Genomic DNA, 22,129 nt, shown 5'->3' with positions numbered 1-22,129 from the left:
TAGAGAAGAGGTAAAATAGAAATGAATATCTTTTCTTAAAAAACAACAACAACAACCTTCCTTTTTTTCTTCATATTCACATTTTACTTTATATGCTTACAAATTGAGGTTTATTTTTAGAACTATTCATTTGCAGTGAGTTCATTATCTTTGATGTCATCTACAATGAATGTAGAAGAGATTAGAGAGCAATTAACATATTTAAAGAACCAGACTCATGAACAATGACATCATTATGAAGGCCTTGTTTTCATTCCTGTGCCATTAACAAGAAAGACATGACGGGTGAGTATTCTTCAGAACCAGGCTCACAGTGGATAGGAAGGGCCTCCTCCCAGCGAGGAGAACTGAAGTCACAGGCTCCAGCCTCCATCGATGATGACAGGGTTACCTGTTACGTAGGCAGACTGCAGGGATGAGCACAAGGAGACAGAACAATTAACTAGGTTTCACACAGGGTGTTTTTCCAATTCATCTATGACTGACATAGCTAAACAATTTACTCTCATAGTAAAGGGAGCACTCAACAAAGAGAATTCACAAAATCTGAATTAAATTTTGGATGATTTAAAATCGTTGTGTTCTTGTGGTCTGGCCTCTGGCTGGTGTTTCAGCATATGTCACATTCTAAGCAAGTCTATGAGGTGTTTGGTTTCACAATCAGAAAATTAAGAAGTTAGGTGGCAGCCCTGGCTGGTGTTTCTCAGTGGTTAGAGTGTTGGCCCAAGCAACGAAAGATTAAGGGTTTGAATCCCAGTCAAGAGTTACGGATTAGATCCCCAGCTCCAGTCAGAGGCATGTGCAGGAGGCAATCAACCAATATATCTCTCTCACATTGATGTCTGTCTGTCTGTCTCTTTCTCTCTCCCATCTCCCTCTCTCCTTTCCACTCTCTCTAAAATTCAATGGGAAAAATACACTTGTGTGAGGATTAACAAAAACCAAAGTTAGGTGACATATAGTCATTCCCGAAATTCAGATAAAGTATAGGCTAGAACATTACATTTGCATTTCGAAACTCGGAACTATTCTAAATGAGCTGAATTTTGTGCCATTGATAAATTTTGAATATAATCAGGTGTGTCGGTCATAAAGTGGTCATGTCAATTATCAAACAGAAATTTTTAAAAAAGATATTGTATATACTAGTATAGTATATATAAAGGCAATTCCAGGAACTGAAGCAGACTACATATATTTGAAAAATTTGAATGAAGATACTGTAATTATTATTATAATCTATTAAACTATGAAAAAATTTGATGCTTATTTTAGATACAAATCAGTGCTAAAGGAGTTAAAACAAATAACATTTTTTCCCCACAGAATTTCTCATTTTCCAAATTATAAAAGGTAAAATGATTTCTTGTGGTAGAGGTTTAAAAAAATCTCTTTTAACTTAAACATGGATAATAAAGATTAAAATCTGTGTTCTTAGTTTTAAATTTTCCTAAAGCCTAAGACAATGGAAGAGGGAAGAGCGAAGAAGAAAAGACACACGTACAGAAATCTTTAAAGTTTATTTTATGAAAACTGATCATATAATGTAGATAAACTAGGAGGGATACTAATCACTTTACCAAAAAATGACACCCCCCCTTCCCAAGTATTTTTATAAGGCAAGCTCTCTGTTACACATATGTACTCCTCTGGGCCCCTTTAAAAGGCTAAAGGTCCTTTTGTTGCACATTTCAAGCCAGAACATTTCCAAATATGTAATAACCTAAACTCTGGATAAACAAAGGCAACTTAGCTAATCAGCTGTACCCCCAAGTCAAATGGGCTCTTCCAAAGACATGCATTCAGAGACAGCACAAAGGCCAACTTACTTGCTTCATTAGCATTTTGTCTAGCAAGTTCCCCAGCTATTAACTGTTGTTAATAGTTCTAAGAAGTAGTAACTAGCCTGACCAGTTTGGCTCAGTCGACAGAGTGTCAGCCTGAGGACTGAAGGGTCCCAGGTTCGATTCCGGTCAAGGGCATATACCTTGGTTGCGGGCACATCCGCAGTGGGAGGTGTGCAGGAGGCAGCTGATCGATGTTTCTCTCTCATCGATGTTTCTAGCTCTCTATCTCTCTCCCTTCCTCTCTATAAAAAATCAATAAAATATATTAAAAAAAAAAAGAAGTAGTAACTGCTCTGTCAGCAAAACACTTCAGATCCTGTATTGGTCATATTCACCAACCACTGGTGTGCCACACCGAGTTCCTGTAAAGAGGAACTAACTGATGAGTAACACACCTCCTCACTCCTGCCTATGCACTTCCCTGTCCTTGTCTCTTTTCATACATTGTGGTGCCCTGGTCATGTAACATTCAAAGCCGTAAAGCAGAAAGGGATGTTCTTGTGCTCTACACCTTATAAATATAGTTTCTGCTTTTGCAGTAGGATGCCATTTAAAAACAGACAATAGCTGTTAAAGAAGAAACTGGCTCCTAAGTAGGTGCGAAGTGGAAAGAGACAGAATTAGGAATTTGCATACATGATGGCAAGTATGAATTCATAGGAAAAAAAGAGCCAGTGGGAGTCTGCTAAATAAAGGCACCGGTAAAACTAAAAACACCAATTCTGTGCTTGCCACATACAATTAAATCTGATGAATCTTCTCCCTGCTTCACCTGAAGCGCTCAGAATTTTGGAGGCTCATTTGCTTGACTCACACTTAAACAGGGTTTCCCCAACTGCAATTTTTGAAAGCAACTGTCTCTGTAAAAGTTGAGTGATTTTTTTCACTCCTCTATTTCATTTACTACAAGATTTAGTAACATGTAAAGCTGAATGAGGAAAAGTCGGCAGCTCAAATCAAAGTGGCCTTTCTTTGAGCAAATGAAATCAGAACGGATCCCTATCTAGTAACCGCAGCATCTTAGCATGTATATGCCCATTACTCTCTAAGACAACATATTTTTTTTAGCAAATATTGGCCAAATATGATTAAGATAATGAACCCCTTGCAAAGAGCAGTGCTTACTTCATCGGAAGCCAAATACACGCACAGCAGGGCTATTTCTTCTGCAGTTGCAAACCTTCCAGTCTTCTGTCTCTTCAGAAAATCGCTCAGTGCCTGTGACCAGAAACCATGCCAAACATCAGTGACCAGAGCTGAAGTATGAACTCACCTGCAATTCCTCCTGGGAATCAAAGGCAAGCTGAATCTACAGACATACCACTGGCTTGTAGGCTTAATCATGTATGATGCATAATATCTGAGAATATTAATATCATTAATTGTGGACTCAGCAGACACAGCAGGGCTAAGGTGACTTCCTAGCTATTCAAACTATTTTGTTACACTATAGACACTGTGACAGATCAGAAAGTTCATATTAAAGAAGGGAGCTTTTCTAAAGTTGTAGTAAAATACACTTGGTGGGATATTTGCCATCTTCACCATCACAGTTCAGTAGTGTTAAGGACATTCACACTGTTGTGCAACCCATCTCCAGAACTCTTTTCATCTTGTAGGACTGAAACTCCGTACCCAGTAAACAACTCCCCATTCCCATGCCCTCAGCGCCCCGGCAACCACTATTCTACTTTCGGCTTCTATGAATTTGTCTACTCTAGGTAAGGAAGAGGGCATTTTCTAACTGGAAGATTTAACACGTTTAGGAGAGTAGATATACCTCTTCAGGATTTGGTCGGGCTTGTATTCTTTCTTGCAGAGATGGGGTATCGACAGTTCCTAAATCAAACAGGGACATTCAGCTTGGTTAGTTAGTTTAACTGAAAAAAGAAATTGACACTTAAACTCCCTTCCCATATGATAGGACAATCAGTGAAAGCCTTCTCCATGACTTAGAATGACAATTTCATGTCTACCTGCCAGCCCTTTTATGTAGTAGGCTTATAATTTCTTTAGTGACATTTCTATGACTTTCTAAAACACAGACTATATAGTCCTTTGTGACACTAGACAGGGACTCTGGGTGAATCACCCAGCATTCCCAAGATATAGATTTTAGTCACATGATGTTAACATGACCCTTTATGGATTTTAAGCACTTTTACATGTATTATCTCAGTTAATCCTCACAACCATTCTGAGATATGGATATAATCATGGAGGTGCTTTCCCAGCTCTCAAACCATCCCTGCTGTCAGGTTCCTCCGGGGACCCGGTGCCAAGTCTGTGACTGTCATTGTCCCAATAACTTAGGTGGTTCTACATTTTCCTCGTTCTCTTGCTTATTTTCATTGGTTTCAAATTCCTATTTTTAAGCACTCTCATAAAAAATGTAATTTGAAATTATTTTGCTTAAAAAAAATGAATGACACTAAAGTTTTAAATCCCACTTAGAGCATGTTTCCAGACTTTTTGTTCACTCACATAGTCTGGCAGTTCTCTCGAGAGAGCTGTTTTTTCTTCTTCTGACGGAGAGTACGCCAGGGACCACATGACCTTCCTAAGGTCATAAATGACTTCACAGTCCTATCTGCAGCTTCATCTTTAGACCATGCTCCTGGGAATGCCATAGATTTGATGTTTGCTTGGAAACCATTTCTTAATTTTGTCATTATTTGCCATTTCTCTGGAGAGGCTGGGAATCTTCAGAGTAGCAAATCCTGGTTCTTTTTTTTTTGTGGAACAGCCCTTTCTTTAGCTTCTCTAGTCTATCCTCACATTTTACTGTAAGTGGGCAGCACTTTTGAACATTCCAGGTGGAAATAGCCTTTGCTAGATTACCCAGTTCATTAGGGATGTTTTCTACCTCACGTTACTGCGGGGAATAGTGTTGATAAACTTTCTGAACCACATAGCTTGTATCAGTTTCCAATAGTGTTTCCCTCACCGCCCTCATCAACAGCCTCCTCACAGTACAATATTCTACCAACAGTGTGCTCAAGGCCCCTAACACGTTCACTGTACACTCTCTTCAAAATCCTTACAGCTTTAGCCACTTCCCTCCACCGAGGCAAATGAGCGTCAGACCCTACACGTGGCTGGTCTGAATGGCTATTACCTGAAAACTGTGGAGCAAGCCTATGCCTTCCACTTCATTCATTGCCACTGGACTCTGCTGTGCCCATGGCACAGACCACCACCCACGCCACAGTCTACACAAGTCTGCAGCTGAAGTGCTGTGACTATACAACCACCAGTGTTACCCCAGACACAACCATTCCTAGTCAGGTTTTCTCCTGTGACTGCCTCAGTGAGTCACGGCTGGTTCCTTGTTCCAAAGAGTTTGGTAACATATTTTCCAGTCTCCTGAAAAGTCCAGCTGCTAAAACAACCATATTTTCCAAATCATTTTGCCATTTGTTCCATTGGGTAAATAGCACCAAGAATAGCTGTACCTAAGTTTCACCAGTATGTGTTAAAAATGATCAAAATCCTCCTTTTCTTAGTGTTACCTATGTTTACCTTTTTTAAAAATCCTTATCAGAGGATACTTTTCCCATTGATTCCTAGAGAGAGTGGAAGGGAATGAGAGAGAGAGAGAAACTGAGATGCAAGAGAGACACATTGATTAGCTGCCTCCCAAATGTACCCTGACTGGGGCTGGGGATCAAACATGCAACTTAGGTATGTGCTCTTGACCAGGAATTGCACCTGTGACCCTTTAGTCCATGAGCTGATGCTCTAACCACTGAGCACTGGCCAGGGCTATGTTTACTTTTCTAGTCTACGAAAAATCAAGCAGAACACCTCAATCATGGAAATTCTGTAATTTGCAGGGTATTTAGTAGTTTTCCCTATTTAACTAATAAGTCAGTGGTTTTCAACCTGAGGGGAGACCCTGATGGATTACATCAGAATCTCCTGTGGGGCTTTCCAATCACAGGCATACCTTGTTTTATTGTGTTTCCCCTTATTGTGTTTCACACCCATTGAGCCTTTTATAAATTGAACACAAGACCCTTTTGCCAGCAAAAAGATTATGACTTGCTTTATTGCGATACTAGCTTTATTGAGGAACTCGCTTTATTGCGGTGGTCTGGAACTGAACCCATAATACCTCCAAGGTATGTCTGTACCATACACACAGTTTCCCCCCTCACTCCCCAAATTCCAGCAGGCCCTTCAGGTTTTTGAAAGGTCCCACAGGTAACTGTGAATTATACTTCTCCCCAGCTCCTCAATACCCGTTGTGAACTACTGAGAGAAACTCTGATCCAGGACAGGCATTATTTAATTGCTTTCCAGAGAGGAAGTTAGTAATTGTTCTCAGGCACCTTGCATTCATTTCGGGGTGGGTGGAGCCAGGTGAAAGGGCATAGCTACTTAACCGACACGCCCACGGTTATTAAGAGAAGGGAATGTTTTTATCAAGAAATAAGTTATTGAATGCTTTTGTTTGGACAAATTGAATGTTCTTTCTACTAATAATGAATTTCGCCTTTCTCCTTTCCTTTATAGGAGAGTCAACATACTTTCTGGTAAAAAGCCAGATAGGGAATATTTTGAGCTTTGAGGAACATTTGGTGTGCTTTAACTATTCAACTCTGCCTATAGTGTGGGAGCAGCCCCAGCCAACACATAAGCAGGGTGTGGATGTGCTCCCATTAATCCGTATTTACAAAACAGGTGGTGGCCGGATTTGGTCTGTAGGCCATCATTTGCTGACCCCCTGTTATAGCCTAAAGAAAGGTGTTCATTTATGGGCCTCCCCAGGTGGTTCACATGACCCAGCAGCTCCCTGTCTTCTGGGAGGCTCTTCTCCCCTCCTTCCCGCTGTCCTGTCAGTAAAGTCTACTTTTCCTCTTTGCCTTGACGAGATCATCCTGGTCTGCTTCCAAGACACCACGCCCTGGCCAGTGCTGTCTCTCACCACGTGGTTTGGAGTTGCCCCATGCAGATATATAACATTAAACCCTTTGCCTCTGTGGCTTATTCCTAATGACTTAGCCTCTCATTCCCAATTATCTTAACAAGCCTCGCCCTTTCCTCTTGAACTTTTCCAAATGACAGGAAACAATGAAATATGGAGAAAACAAGCTTATGTAGATATCTTTCACAGTGGCAGTCAGGAAGTCAGATAGGACAGGTTCACGACCCTTTAGTGTGAAACTCACCTGGACACACACAGTTGCACCTGATACCCTGCTGGATGAAGTCTGCAGCCACGGCCTTCGTGAGGCCAATCACAGCGGCCTTGGTGGTGCTGTACACACATCTGTTCACAACTCCTGGGGGAAGGGAGGGCTCAGCAATGGAAGGAATAAGAAACATAGCCTCCTTTAGAAAGGGAGCACAAGTAAGTGTCCCCAGCAACCACGGTCATGCTCCCTCACCCCACCCTTTAAAAAAATTACCAGGTTTTCCCCCTTAATAGGGCTAGTTTCTGAAAGTGGGAAAATAATATCATTATTGGCACAATTCAACTGAGGCTTAGGTGTCGACAAGCTGCACTTAAGTGAAAAGAGTGGTCTTCGTTTCTCATCATCAGTTGGTGGACCCCTTAGGCAGATTCCAAAAAAGAGTCAGGGTAAAGAAAAGAAAAGAAAAGAAAACAAACCAAGAGGCCCAGGCATGTCTTTGCATTCCTCTCTTGTGTAGGTTTAACGTGTGCATCCTTGCACAGAGAAGGATGCTATCTCAGCAGCAGCTATTTCATTTTAAACCTGCAAACCCATCTGTGCCAGACTGTGGCCTTATCTCCAGCTTGCACTGCAATCCTGCTCTTCAACTTGACTCCTCATTCAGGGCCCAGATCAGCTGTCCCCGCGAATCCCTCCTCATATCCACAGGCAGTTAGCTCCCTAGTGATGGGGCAGCACTTTGCACAAAGCTCTGTTATAATCCTCTCACACTGTGGAAGACGTGAGTTTGCCTGACACCCCTTTCGGACTGTGAATTCTTCTGGTGCAGGGGCACATAGTGGGTGTTCAACACATCATTTAGAAAAAATTCCTCACCTGAAGATATGTTTTAGAGAGAGGAAGGGAGAGAAACATTGATGTGGGAGAGAAACATCAATCGGTTGCCTCCCATAAGCACACTGTCCGGGAATCGAACCCGCAACCTTTCAGTGCAAAGGATGACGCTCTGACCAACTGAGCCACCCGGTCAAGAAAACACATTTTTTTTTATTAATTAAATGCAGAAATGTTTCCTTCTCCCTCTTGATTTCCTCTTCCCTTTCCTGATTTTCCATTAGAAGAGATAAAAGGAGGGCAAAACAAAAAAAAAGTTTTATTTAACTTTATGACTGGTTCACATCTAAGGCAAAGGGCCTGGAAGTGAAGGGACTTAAGACCAGTTTTAAAAGGCAGTTTTGAAGTGACGTGTGGCTTTTATGGGTTTTGCTGTGTTCCTTCCCTCAGCTCAGGGAGGTGAGTGGCTTTGTGCATCGTGACCCCAGGAGACAGACCTACCTTTGATGCTGGAAGCCACAGAGGACATGTTGATAATGTTGCCAGATTTCTGAGCAAGCATCTGCCAAAACAAAACAAATTTTAAAAAAATGCTACTCCGCAGGCTAAAAATACTGCCTCTTTAGAAGATGTGCATTTACTTAGGATTTGCAGATCCATCTTATTAGCTATTAACACTAAGTGCAGTTAAGCACTCTTAAGAGTCTAACCCAATCACTGCTGGGAGGTGACGCCCTGTGCTACAGCCGCTGGCTGGCAGGGACAGTTCCCAGGGGGATTACCCACCGCCTTGCGGTGGCTCAAGAGCATCAGCCAGACCGAGAATGAACTGAGCTGAATGGAAGGAAAAGAACGGTAATCCTTACTGTGTGTCCTGATGTTGGAAAGCTCTCGCCTTCATTCACCACAGTTTCTGCTGAATACCTACTGTGGTCGGGCATGGTGCTAGGTCTAGGAGACGGAAAGGTCAATGACAGTCCCTGCCTGCAGACAGCTGCCAGTCTGCTTGGAACGGCTGATTGAATCAGCACCCAGGACAGCAGCAACCTTCACAGAGAAGAGGGGGTGGGGGTGAGAAGGGACCAATCCAGGTGCGGGACACCCAAAAGAGGCTCTTGAGGAAGAAATATGTGGGTTGATTTTTGAAAACCAGTGTTAGTCAGAAAAATCAAAGGGAAGGGTATTTGAAGGAGAGAGAACCCTGTGCAGAAAGGCTCCATCGCGGAGCTGGGAGGCAGGGATGGGTCTGGCTGCAATGCAGGGTGTGGGAGCAGTGAGGCTCAGAGGCCATGTGGGGTTGAATGTAGGAATTTGGACTTTACCCTGAAGGCACGGCAGTGGTGAGAAGGAAGGTTTAGTGCAGAGGAGAGGTATGTTCACATGTGGGGGTTACGGAGATGACTCTGGTATCCTGTAGAGGAGACCCCTGGAAGCAGGGGTAGTGATTTAGGAAAGGGGGATAAAGCAGAGATGCAGAGCTGTCAATGGGTAAGAGGTAGCTAAGGCAGTAAGAGCAGGACTTGGTGAATGGTTACGTGCAGTGAGGGCTGCCTCCCCACCTAGAGCTGTGAAGATCACCTCCCTCAGAATTCCTCCACTAACGAGTGAACTCAGTGAGCGGAGGGTCTCTGGCTGTCCTGTCCTTCTAGGTCAGTGGTTCTCAACCTTCCTAATGCCATGACCCTTTAATACAGTTCCTCATGTTGTGGTGACCCCCAACCATAAAATTATTTTCATTGCTACTTCATAACTGTAATTTTGCTACTGTAAACAATATGTAATTATATATGTGTTTTCCAATGGTCTTAGGCGACCCCTGTGAAAGGGTCGTTCGACCCCCAAAGGGGTCGCGACCCACAGGTTGAGAACCGCTGTTCTAGACAGAGTATACCATAGGTGGTCAATACATTTTGATGAATCAAAATAAAGTGGAGATTACTGGGCTCTACCCCAGACCTAATGGAATATCTAATGAAATAAGCTGCTATGAGTTACAACGTTTTCAAATGAATTTCATTTATTATAACATATATGTGTGTGTTTTCAAGATAATACATGGATGTGCAAGGGCGTGGTGCCCATGAATGTTTTGGGGGGAGAAGCAAGAGGTGGGGAGAATTTCTGCCTCCCGGGCACTAACTTCTCACTGAAAGCTGAGAGGCCAGGAAAATGGCCACAAGGAACCAGGGGATATGGTGGACAAGAGTGGGGTGAAGAGTTAACATAACTGTCGGGGGAAATGGAAGAACCAACTAGAGAACAGAAGAAAAACCAGTATGTTCTACATCATGAAAATCAATGAAAAGTTTCTAAAAGTTTCTATTGGGGTGAGTTTCTCCAGCAGCTTTCAGACAAAGAGGTGTAGGCCCGGAGAAGGTGAATGACTGGATGGATCCAGGGGTGAGGCTGCAAGCTTATACATTTCTTACGGTGTTCTTACTTCCTATTTTGATACTTAGCTACTAATTGTATCTAAAAGGAGATTCTAAAACAACCCTAAGGCATTGTGCTGGACGGACTAGCAGGACACAGGAGAGGCTGAGGTGACCCAACTAAGTCAAGGAAAATGGCAGGGGAAAAATTTACCCCAACTTATATAATAAAGAATACCATCATGAAATGGGGTCCTCAGGAACACCCCTGGATGGTTAGTACAGCATAATCATGCTGAAAACCAAGCCTTAAAATTATTCTTTCTCATTAAATTTAGCAAATAGCATAACCCATTTTTATTTATTTATATTTTCCAGTTTTATAGAGCTATCATTGTCTTATAGAACCCGTTTTAAATGCATATAGAATACATATAGCCCAATTTAATACATAAAGATGGGCTACTAAGTGAGTTCATTCTCCAATCTTCTGAAATGCAATAACTCAGGCCAAACTTTAGTGGTGCCGCCCTCTATCACCTGTACTACCCATTCAACCCAGGTTTCTCTGCTGATTCTAGAGCCCATAGTCCTTGCCTCCTTCTACTCTGCCTTCTTAACACCAGCTTGGTACCTGCTGTCATTGTGTGAATGCTCTTTCTGGCACACCATGCAACCGTGCTCTCTGGCAAGGATGACTATAAAGAGAAGTGCCTGGTACATAGTAATGCTACATAGGACTGATGTCCCTGAAACTCGGGCAGGGGCTAGAAAGTTCTCTAAAGATTCCCTCTAGTTTCATCCTACTCTGACCCAGCCCTCCTGTTCCCACGGACCAGAGCTCAGCTCCTAAACTAGGCAGATGTTGGCTTCTGGATCTTCAGTGACTCCATGCCTGACCTCCACCTGGATTGACAACCTAGATACACATATTCATTCAACAAGTGTTTCCTAAGCACCTCCATGTGGTAGGGGCTCTTCTAAGATACAGTGAGTGGTTGGAACCCCCCCACATCTAAGACCTACCAGAACTCTTGCCATCATGGGTTTTCTTTTCCATTCCATAGTGGACCTTGGATTCTGCACTGACCTCCTTACAGCACTTTCAACTTGTTCTCTGCCATTTGACTGATCCTCCAGTTGTGGAATGATTTCCTGTTATCTACCCATGAACAAACATTTCCTACAAGGGTTCCTATGTTTTGACCATCTGACATTTCAGATCTGCCTACACTTCAATCCTGGGCTCCCTGGAAAGTTTCAACCTGGTATACGTGCACCATGGTTAATGAACACAGAGGGTCCTAGACAATTCGGCCTGGAAGGGACTGGGTAGCCTATTACCCTCATTTAAAAAAAAAAATAGATCCTAAAAGGGAGCAAGTGTCATCTCCCAGCTCACATGGTGACTTAGGGGCAGAGCTTAGGCAGTACCTGAGGCCTTCTGAGGCCAGGGGCCAGGGTCAGATGTAATAAGTGGCACTGAGTCTTGATTCCCTGTCCCAGTCATTAATATCTCTTGGGATTTTTTTTTTTAAACAAATGAGTGTATTGGCTCATGTGGATTATTGTTAAAATGTTTTGTGGATACAAACTCGCTATGTTTTCAATCATAAACAAACTCATTAACTTACAAGTTAGTGTTTGATATTTTCAGCTAACACTTATGTATATGTTTAAATTTCAGCTTCACTGCACTCACACCTGCTTCCTTCACTGATATTTGTAAAGCTTCCCTGACAGTTGGCTGGTTTTACAAACGAGTTCCATACAGTGTGACCGCCTTGCCCACTGTTCCCTAAGCTTCCCCCTTATCCAACCAAAGATTCATTCTAGGCTCTCAACAAGTAGATTTAACAAATTCCTTTGTTACTAAGTTAATTGTCCTAATTTTCCTTTTAAATCCATCTGGATGCTTCCTGACATCAGACTGAATATTCAGAGCAAAGTACCAGCCGTGCCTTGTCACTGAAAAGCTCTCTCCAGGCCTGGGCTGGGCAGCATTCAGTATGTCCGTCATCTAATCCAGCTGGGCGGAGAGAAGGGCTCTTCTGCATTTCTCGAGGGTTCAGTTTACAATCCTGAACTGGGCTGGTTCTGCACTCGTCAATCCCTTCCATTGTCTGAGCCTGTGCTGTCTGCGACTATTGACTTATAAGCTCATTCAAGTCAGTGCTATTCATATTTACACCTCCCTCCCCCAGAGCACCGAGTGTGGTGCTTTCTATCAAAAGGTACTTACTAATTGTAAAATAAAATTAAGAATGTTGATGAGTTGTGAAGGCTGGAGAATTCAAGGGTAGCAGACACAGGAAGATCACTGTCTTAGCATGCAATGTCTCTGACCTCTCTGGTACCTCTGTGGCCTAGCTCAGTGGTCGGCAAACTGCGGCTCACGAGCCACATGCGGTTCTTTGGCCCTTTGAGTGTGGCCATGAAGTTTCAATTGCACTGTACGTGCACGCCCGCACGTGGTATTTTGTGGGAGAGCCACACTCAAGGGGCCGCAGTTTGCCGACCACTGGCCTAGCTAACAACAGGAGTGTTGGGAGAACACTCAGAGTACAGAAAAGCAATGGGTACATCCATCTTGAAGGCATGTGCCTAGACACTGAAATTCAAGAAGAGGACTAGCTTCCAGGGTTCTGATCCTGGTTCTAACAACTTGCCAGTTACATGACCTTGGGCAAGTTCCCCAGCCTCCTGTTTAATCTCTGCACCGTGGATGTGGTAAGCTGGTGCCCACTCATCAGACCAGTTCTGGCCAGTATTCCTCCTTGCTGTCCCTCTTCAAGGAGCCCTCTCCCCAGATACCTAAGTGGGCCTCACTTCTCTTTCTTCAGAGCACTTATAACCACCCACATGATGTATGTTTATTTGATTACATATTAGCCTGCCTCATGAGCCCTCGAAAAAATGGGAGCTCCCTTACAGAGGGACTTTGTCTTGTTCTCTTCTGCGCCTAGAATGGAGCCTGGCATGTGGAAAGTGCTTAACATTCCTTGAATGGATGAACTGGGTGAGCTGGTTTATATTAAGTGCCTTGATATAAATGTTCAATACAGGTTAGTCATTATGTCAGCTATTATCACTCTTTAGCACCTGTGGGGGTCCTTTCTAGATGCCCGCGAGGAGACCTACTTATCCAGTGGTGCCTCCCCTAGCGGATCGTCTTACTTTGGGAAGAAATGCCTTGATCATCAGGTACATGCTGCGGACGTTGAGATTCATTGAGAAGTCCCAGTCTTTCTCTTCACAGTCCAGGATGGTTCCATGATGCACAAAACTGGAACAGTGATTACACAATGGGGGAAATGATCAAGCAATTAAAAATATTTCTATTCAATTTTCTTATCATCTATATTTATTGACTTACCATTGTCCCTTCCCTAACCAAGATTTTTAACATATCAAACATATTATCACGTAGTACATTAGGTTAGTAGGTATCCCAACAATATTTGAAAACAATATCCTTCTTTTGAAAGAAGAAGGCGAGAGTTTGGGGCCACCAAACATAAGAAGCTCTATACCACAGCACAGGAAACATGGAAAACATAAATGAGAACGGCACACCTGCCCTGACTCCCCTTTCAAGGGCAACAGTGCCCCCTGGTGGCACAGATTTAACATTCTCAAGGGAAATCAAAATTGCAAGGAAAATATCTCCAGGCAGCAAAGTATTATCACTTTGTCTAACATATGGAGTAAACAGAGTGGCACAAACCAAAAACCTTAAAGTAACATCACTCTTTTGCAAGTCACACTTCCTTCAGGAAGCGTTGTAAAAACTGGGGTCCTAAGTGATGTCACTGTCCCCTAGACCAAAATTATGTAATTAATGATAAAATATTATTGGTGTGACGGTACTTCCAATTAAGTAGAATGACAAAAAGAGCCACATGCTCTATCTCAATACCCCTTACTCAGCTGAAAGTTTAATAAATTCTCAGAAACTAATTTTTCTAGTTGATTTGTTTTTTATGGCTCTGGGTATATTCTTATATGATGAGCAGGTTGTCCACAAAATAAATAATCACAAACTGCTGCTTTAACTTAATTTCCATACATTGTAACACATGATTAAACTATGGATAGATCGAGGTCCCCTCTTCCCCACCCTGCCTGGCTCTGAAACATGGTTTGGAAGAAACACAAATATATATCAGGAGGTTGTAGGATTATTCTATCAAGCCAGCAATACAAATATGACTCTACATAAGAAAAGTGAAATTTCAGAATGTATCGCTTCAGTTTCTGTGTAAGCCTCAATTGTACTCATTGCTACTGTCACACCTGAGAGAGGACAGTGTTGGCAGTCACTGCATCGACATGCAGCTGCTCCAATTCCAGTCTCATCATGCACGTGTGGTCTGGCAAGTTAGGGACCACCCTAACAAGTTTCATGAATTCCTTCTGCGCTGCATACAAAGGTACAGCATGAAACTTCTTTTCCTGGGATTCACTGTCCCAGTAAGAACCACTGAGCTTGGCATAGTATAAAGGACTTGCTAGAATGTTATGTCAAAAAATTGGGAATGTCTGCATTTCAATACACTGAGTACTTGGCTTCTAAGAATATACTTAATTTTAAAGACACTCTACTGGAGAACAGTTTTTCATTTTATTTTATAAATCCTAGTGGGACATCAGTGACAAGTCCATTGGTGTGAGCCTGTCACCAGCCTTAAGAAGGTCAATACCTTTTGATTAGTACCAGTTGTCTTGAATAGACCTTAATTGCCTTTAGGCCCCAAACCCACGTTAACTCCTACAGCTGTCTTACTTGCAATAAAAAATTCTGTCCAGCCGAAACCGGTTTGGCTCAGTGGATAGAGCGTCGGCCTGTGGACTGGAAGGTCCCAGGTTCGATTCCGGTCAAGGGCATGTACCTGGGTTGCGGGCACATCCCCAGTAGGAGATGTGCAGGAGGCGGCTGATCGATGTTTCTCTCTCATTGATGTTTCTGATTCTCTATCTCTCTCCCTTCCTCTCTGTAAAAAATCAATAAAATATATTTTAAAAAAAAATTCTGTCCAAAATCAAGTCGTATTTTCAAGGACTATATTGTGGCTCATGATAAATAATTTGGCCATATTATCAAAATTCTTTTAATAAAAGTCATAGAAAACTTTCTGTAAGAGGTGTGAGATCAAAAAGTTCTGAATTACCCAGCAACATTAAAGAGAACATCAACTCTCTCGACTTCATTGGCAAACTGATCGATTTGTTTCTTCTTTGTGACATCAAGGACCCGTGTTTGAATACCTGAAAATGAAACAGAAGACACCATTTCCCTATACCCATAAAAAACATCTAGCCTCGGAGATTCAGCTGTTTGGAAGTGTGAAGACTGCAGTGTCTGCCCAGTTAGGCTTCATCGGATTGTTGATCATTAGTAGGGTCTTAAGAATCTCATTAGTAAAAATCTTCAAGTCCTTCCCACTGGACCTCCCAATAACACGCTTCCCTGGCTCTCTTTCTGTCTCGCCATTCTCTGAATTGTTTAATAAAGGTGTTTGCTGAGTAATGACTTACAGTGAAGTATTAAATGATCTACATCAGATGCTTCTCAGTAAGCAAGCAGTAATAACCGAATGCCGGCTATTTTAGCCCCTTCTTTCCCCCAGTGGTTGAGTCCCTACTACAGAAATTCTGAATCGTGGGGGGGGGGGGGGGGGGGGGGGGGGGGAGGAGCAGGGGGAAGGGGGAAGGGGGAAGGGGAGGGTTGTGGGAAAGGTTGTTTCTATTTGTGAGCTTTATTTTTATGTCAATTTCATTATTTATTGAAATGACTTTGTTGGTCAAGGATATCATCACTTATTTCTGGCCTAAACTGCAAGAAGAAATGAGAGGCCAGAAAAAAGATCTGGCCTTGAAAGAGCAGGTGTGGGTTCTGTAGTTACTAGAGAAATCCAAACGTTCTCTTAAGGAAAGCAGCTCTCGTTATTGTTATTTTTTAAAAACAATATACGGGTTATTTTATTATTCTCTTTTGGGTCTAGGAAATAAGACATGAACAAAGAAAGAAAGGGAAGACTGGAATTGAGTTTCAGGAAGACTCCTTTCCCCTTTGTGCTTTTCCTGCGCAATCGCTCTACTTTGAGCTGTTGGAGTGATACTTCAACATCGTCTAATTCAGTTAAATAGTTCAATGACCGAATTTGTGTTTGATCACATAACCTGTTCTGTTTTGATTTCTTTCAATTTTCTGTTCTGATTCCTTTCAGAATAACTCTAACTGAAGTTCTCTGTGTTGGGGTGCAGTAAGGGCTGATACACACATAAATAATTTGGGTAATCTCTTTGGGTTTCTGATCATGACATGTGATTTTAGGTCTGAGCTGTCCCCCATATGGAAGCCACTAGCTAGATGTGATTATTGAGCACTTGAAAGGCAGCTAATCTGAACTGAAATGTGCTGTAAATGTACAACACACGTGGATTTCAAAGATTTAGTATTAAAAAAAGAATCTATATATATAAAGCCAGTGACTGTTATGCCGTAATGACTGGACAACCCGGTCACTATGACGCCCACTGAAACCAGTGAACCCAGCCCCTCCCCCTGGCTGGCCCCACCCCTGATCAGCCTCTCCCACCCTGATTGAGGACAGGGTGGCTGGCCAACCCTCACCCACCACGGCCCCTTGACCAGGTCGGCCCCAACCCCCTGTGGGGACCCCCACCCCAATAGGGGGCATGGCAAGCCTGAAAACCACCCACGGCCCCTAACTCCAGCCAGCCTTGCCCCCAGTGGGCACCCCCCCAACCTGGATCCGGGGCCCCATCAGGGCAGGCCAGCTGGCCCCCACCCATGCACCAGGCCTTTATCCTATATAATAAAAGGGTAATATGCAAATTGACCCTAAAGGCGGAATGATCAGAATGACCACTGGACCAGTCACTATGAGGGGTACTGACCACCTTTTGGTTTTTTTACCCGGCCGGCAGGCTCCAATCGCCTAATGGCGAATGGGGATCTGGGGGTGGGTGGCGGGGGATGCAGGTGGCTCCAGGCCAAGGCTCCTTGCCCTGCCGGTTGCCCCACACATAGGGGGCGACCCGTGGTGGGGCGGGGCCAGCAAGCAGGTGGTAACAGCTGACCTCTCAGTCCCTTCCCCTGGCCATCAGGCACTGATCACTCTATGGAGAAAGGGGAACCGGGGGGTGGATGGCAGCAGGGGACGGAGCCGGCTGTCAGCAGCTGGGGAAGATGGCCCTGATCGCAGGCCAGGCCTAGGGACCATACTCGTGCACGAATTTCATGCACTGGGTCTCTAGTATAAAAATAATTCATTAATAATTTTTGATTATGTTAAATGATGTTTTAGCTATATTGAGTTAAATAAAATAGATTATTAAATGAACTTTCAACTGTTTCTTTTTAATTTTTTAAATGCAGCCACTAGAAAACTTAAAATTACATCTGTGGCTCACGTCCGGTTGCTCTGGGACAGCACTGCTCCTGGGAAAGGAGGGCCCAGAAGTGAAGAGTTGTCATAAAATGTTAACAGCTGTTCCACTCTCGCATAGAATTTTCTTGTTAGGTACTGAATTCTTCAACATGTTGGATACATTAACAATTTTAAGTCTGTATCTAAAATTCTGTGTACATATTTAAGTATGCAGATTTTTGTCTGTAGGTTTACAGAATATAAATTTGATTGTCAGAGAGTCAGGCTCCAAAAAGGAGGCCAGTGGAGCTGCACAGCTAAGGCATTCTCTTTCAGCACCTGAGCCCTGCTGCTCTCTAATCCCTGTAGACTCTGGATCCCAGGCTCAAGCGGCGGAGTTGCTCACCTGGGTACTTTTCCAGTTCCTGCAGTTTGGACTCATTGACATCTGTGGCTATGACTTTGGCACCTTCTCTTGCAAAAGCCTAGGAGACACAATACACAAATAAATGCTTTGTGCACTTGCTTAAGTTGCTCTTATGAATGAAAAGTCATTAAGCCTTTTCTCCTTTAACTTATTTTCCTTGTCTCCCCCCTTCCCTATAAAATAGGTGGAATATCAAACTAACTAGTCTCACCTCAACCTTCCCATTGTTATTTTTATCATTAACTAAGACAACTGGACATATATTGTGCTTGTCATCTGACTTTGTGCCCTTAACTAATATAAAATAAATTAGTGTTAAAAAAAAAAAAACCCCACTAGGATTCAGTTATTAACACCTCTCAAAATACTATTCTGTGATTTGATAGTCTGTATTCCATTTCTGAGCAGGTTCTTATTATATTCAATTTCTTATTATGTTCCAAATAATAAGAGAAAAATGGGTTATTTCAACACTTTCCTCTCCAAAGAATACCACTGTTTTCATAAATGTCAAACCACACACTGCCATTATGCTTAAAGTACATGATTAGCTCAGGAGTGGGGTATAGTGTGGGAGGTTTGATATAAATGAGAAGGTGGAGGTGACCTGACAGTTTGAATTCTGGTGTCCTTTATCCAAAACGACATGATTTCAGAAAGCTATGCACTCCCGTAGGGCCCGGGTGCAAAGAAACTGAGATGGAGGAGTAAGTTTCTCAGAATCACAGGTTATCTGTAATGTCACATAGCAAACTTATGAGGTATTCATTCCCTCATCTAACTGGGGTCAGAAGTAGCAACTTTTCTTTTTGTAACTTTAAACAACAGAAGCACAAACATAAAAAAAAAAAAAGTAGAGTAGAAGTAGCCAAGCAAGGAATCTTAATTCACATAATTCAGTACTCCAACAGATAGTGAGCAAACAGCAAGAGACGGTAACTTACGATGGCGGCTGCCCGGCCGATCCCCTGAGCAGCTGCTGTCAGGATGATGACTTTCTTATCAAGTCGACCCATAATGGAACCTGTGGTGGAATCTAAAGTCAAGTTCATGTACTGGTGGCCTAGTGGTCAGTTACCTGGGTCTGGGTCAGTTACTGGGGCCCGGCCCTGTGCCAGCAGCAACATCTAGAATGAATGGTTCAATGTACACCTTTAAGAACTTGAAGACAGCACCTCCGTACAAGAGCCCATCATCTGAATGCTTATTACTCTGTATTAGCTGTGTATATCAAACACGTTTAGCATAACCCACTGAATTGTTAACTGAGGCAGGCATTGGATTCGCACCTACCTTTCATCTCTTCAGTACCCGGAGAAGAGGGCTCTGATGGGACCCAGCAGGAGTGGAGTCCTTCCCTTCACTGCCGCCCACCCTCTGCACCGCCCCTGCACACGCTGCTGCGGCATCCTATGTGCCCTCACTACACAGGCTGCTCCTTGCTTTCTCTCCTGGAAACTCTGGTCAGGGTTTGCACATCAATCACCTGAGGTTTTTCCTTGTCCCTTAGAAAGATGTCTCCGTTGGCCTCAGAGACTCATTGAACATAAGAGCTGGAAAACCAAATCATGTCCAATACCCTCATTTTACAGATGAGGAAACTGACCGGGCCTGCTCAAGGTCAAGGAGCTGGTCAACGGCAGAGCCAGCTCTAACCTCAGGCCTCCTGACTCTCTTGCTATGTGGACGTTCCACCCACAATGCTGCTGGTCCTCTTTTAAGGTTAAGCATGCAGCAGTGACACTTTAACAGACACTCAGTAATGTTTAAACGGAGGCCTGAGGAATTCTGACACAGGGGAAATAGGATGTGCATGAGCTATTTGGCCGGTGCTTGCACTGCAGACCTTACAGTGAGAGGAATGACCACCGATGAGGTTGAGGTGGTTCAGAGTCAGATGCTAATTAATTGAGGCCATCTTCAAGGAGCTCGGTTCCTTCTCCTACTCTATTGCTGTCTTTAATGTGTGCCTCTGACCCCACCCAAGTCACAGGTTGGCTATGTCCCAAGGCGTCATATACTAGGTGGGCATTCCAGGCAGAAACAAACAAACAAAAAGGCGGCGGCGGTGGTGAATGAGGTGGGTGTTGAATGAACCAATTGAAGTCGTACATGGACAACCAACTGAAGCAATCACTCTGCTCGCTTACCTGCCTGATCAAGTACAAGTAGCTAGCTCGTCTTGCCTAGAGGGCTCACATGACTCATTCCTTTCTTTTTGAACTTATCTCTGTTTTCTTCAGCCCTGCTTGACTTCAGGCTGCACTCAATGGGCACTTCCACTTCAAGCCTTCAGCCTTTGTCCAAGCTGGACGTAATGAAGGGCTAGTCGCTCCTGAGGGCCATGGGCACTGACATGACCAGACATGTATTTTAGAAAGACCACCGTGGAGAACAGAACGTAGCAGCGAGACGGGGTGGGAGAGGAGACCCAGCTTGGCCACCGATGCACTCACTTCAAAGAGATCATGTGCTTTGCCCAGTGTTTCCACACTATGAATTCAAACCCAGGCCGGAATGCAGGGAAGCCCTGGTTCATGTTTTTCTTGTTTTGGTTCTCGAACGCACCCACCCGGCAGACCCCATGCGCCGTCTGGCCCCAGACCCCAGTAACTGACCACTAGGCTACCTGCGATATGAACCCCATGCCAAGTTGGTGTTGAGGCCACCTTCCCGTGGGCCAGTGTCCGAGGGTGGTGCAAACACCGCGGCAGATGCATTTCCAGAAGACACGATGCTCCTCCACTGGCCTGGCAGGCCCTCGTGCAGAGCACCTGCAAGCTCCCACACAGCCCGGCACCATCGCGGTGGTCTGCCGGCTCCTCCAGCCTTACCTAGTTCCTCCTTGTATTCTCTCTCATCGCTGCCTCCCCCAGTAAACCCCAGGCCTCTTTAACTATCTGGGAGTCCGCTCCTCAAGGGGCCAGACGAAGGAGGCGTAGGAAGAACTGGCTTCAGGGACCAGCTGGCACCTTCCCAGGTGTTCTCTGAGTAAGCTCACATTTGTGATGCGGTGGCGAAGCTGGCTTTTAGGGTGCCTGACCCCCTCTGATGCAACCGATGCGTCTGCACTGTTGTTTTTTCTTATTACACAAGCGACACATTTTCACTTTAAACATGAAAAGAGTTAAGAGCTATATTCAACATATACTTTAGAAAGTAAGAGATTCCAACAGTCTGCACCCTCCTCCAGTCCTGAGCAGGGTGTATTACAAAGCTGTTAGGTCACACTCTCGGCGTTAGTGACATCTGACACGTGGCCCTGCGAAGGCGCAGCCAAAGGTTCCCCCGTGACACGCTGAGAAGAGGGGCTGAACGACTGCTGAGGCACAGAGCAGCCCTTTCGCTCCCTCTGAGAAGCGGCTCCTCGGTGCCCGCCCTGCCTTTCTGGGGCCAGATTTTGGATCCAAAGGCTTACTATTAAACGAAGACGGATTTATTAAGGAAAATGAGTGCAAACACGGCCTGCAATGGTGAAACGAGGCAACTTTCAATACATCCAACGTGAGAACCACACACGATGTCTTCCTTACTCTAAATATTGGAATCAAAATGTTAATTTCCGACGAGCACAGACACAAACAGAGCATTTTGACGAAGTCTATTATCAGGAGCCAGGAAGAAAAATGTTCACGTAAGACACTGAAAAATCCTCTTTTCTTTGGCTATTCTGAAAAACTTACTAAAATATCAGAGTTTCAAACTCGCTAAAAACCCACCCTTACCCTGGTTTAACTGCTAAAATTAATCCTGGAATAGATAATGTGCAGAAAAAAAAGCAATATCTAAAAATTCCACCTCCCCTTTTCCCACTCCAAAGTTTCATTTGAAATACATTGAGAAATCTTACTTTAGAGCAGCAAATGGATGGCGTCCTCCTGATCGCTCAGCCAGCAATTAACTTGAGACCTTTGTGCAGAAGCAAGTCAGGCGCTTAACAGTGCATGCTGGGATTTGTAGTTCGGGTCGCTTAGGTTTTTAAGAGGAGTCTCACGTTCATACTGTCTATGTGTACGTGCTGCCTCCTAGTGGAGCTCGGTTGGGACTGTTAAGTCCAAGTAGAAGGTGAAAAGTGGAAAGCATTGTACAGCTTACTTAGGATGTGGCACTC

The 22,129-nt window shown here is 43.8% G+C and overlaps 1 protein-coding gene across 2 annotated transcripts; it reads right to left on the bottom strand.

Moving 5' to 3' along the window:
- Positions 1-89: 89 nt before the first annotated feature.
- Positions 90-21,925, bottom strand: BDH2 (3-hydroxybutyrate dehydrogenase 2). Of its 2 annotated transcripts, none has more exons than XM_070391906.1 (10): positions 21,869-21,907; positions 18,963-19,054; positions 17,998-18,076; positions 15,366-15,462; positions 13,372-13,480; positions 8,324-8,384; positions 7,022-7,135; positions 3,628-3,686; positions 2,973-3,065; positions 90-407 (listed from the first exon to the last, which is right to left on the bottom strand). In XM_070391906.1, the coding sequence occupies exons 2-10, from the start codon at positions 19,032-19,034 to the stop codon at positions 354-356; spliced, it is 738 nt and encodes a 245-aa protein (XP_070248007.1). In that variant the 5' UTR covers positions 19,035-19,054; positions 21,869-21,907; the 3' UTR covers positions 90-353. The 2 variants fall into 2 exon arrangements, with proteins under 2 accessions (XP_070248007.1, XP_070247998.1); XM_070391897.1 differs by having other exon boundaries at positions 91-407; positions 18,963-19,042; positions 21,869-21,925.
- Positions 21,926-22,129: the final 204 nt, after the last annotated feature.

The sequence above is a fragment of the Myotis yumanensis genome, unplaced genomic scaffold, assembly GCF_028538775.1.
Source record: "Myotis yumanensis isolate MYYU_CA2020_CCGP unplaced genomic scaffold, mMyoYum1.0.hap1 SCAF_1, whole genome shotgun sequence".
Classification (NCBI taxonomy): domain Eukaryota; kingdom Metazoa; phylum Chordata; class Mammalia; order Chiroptera; family Vespertilionidae; genus Myotis; species Myotis yumanensis.
Note: the sequence above shows the minus strand (reverse complement) of the source record. Positions and strands in the feature narration are given on the sequence as shown.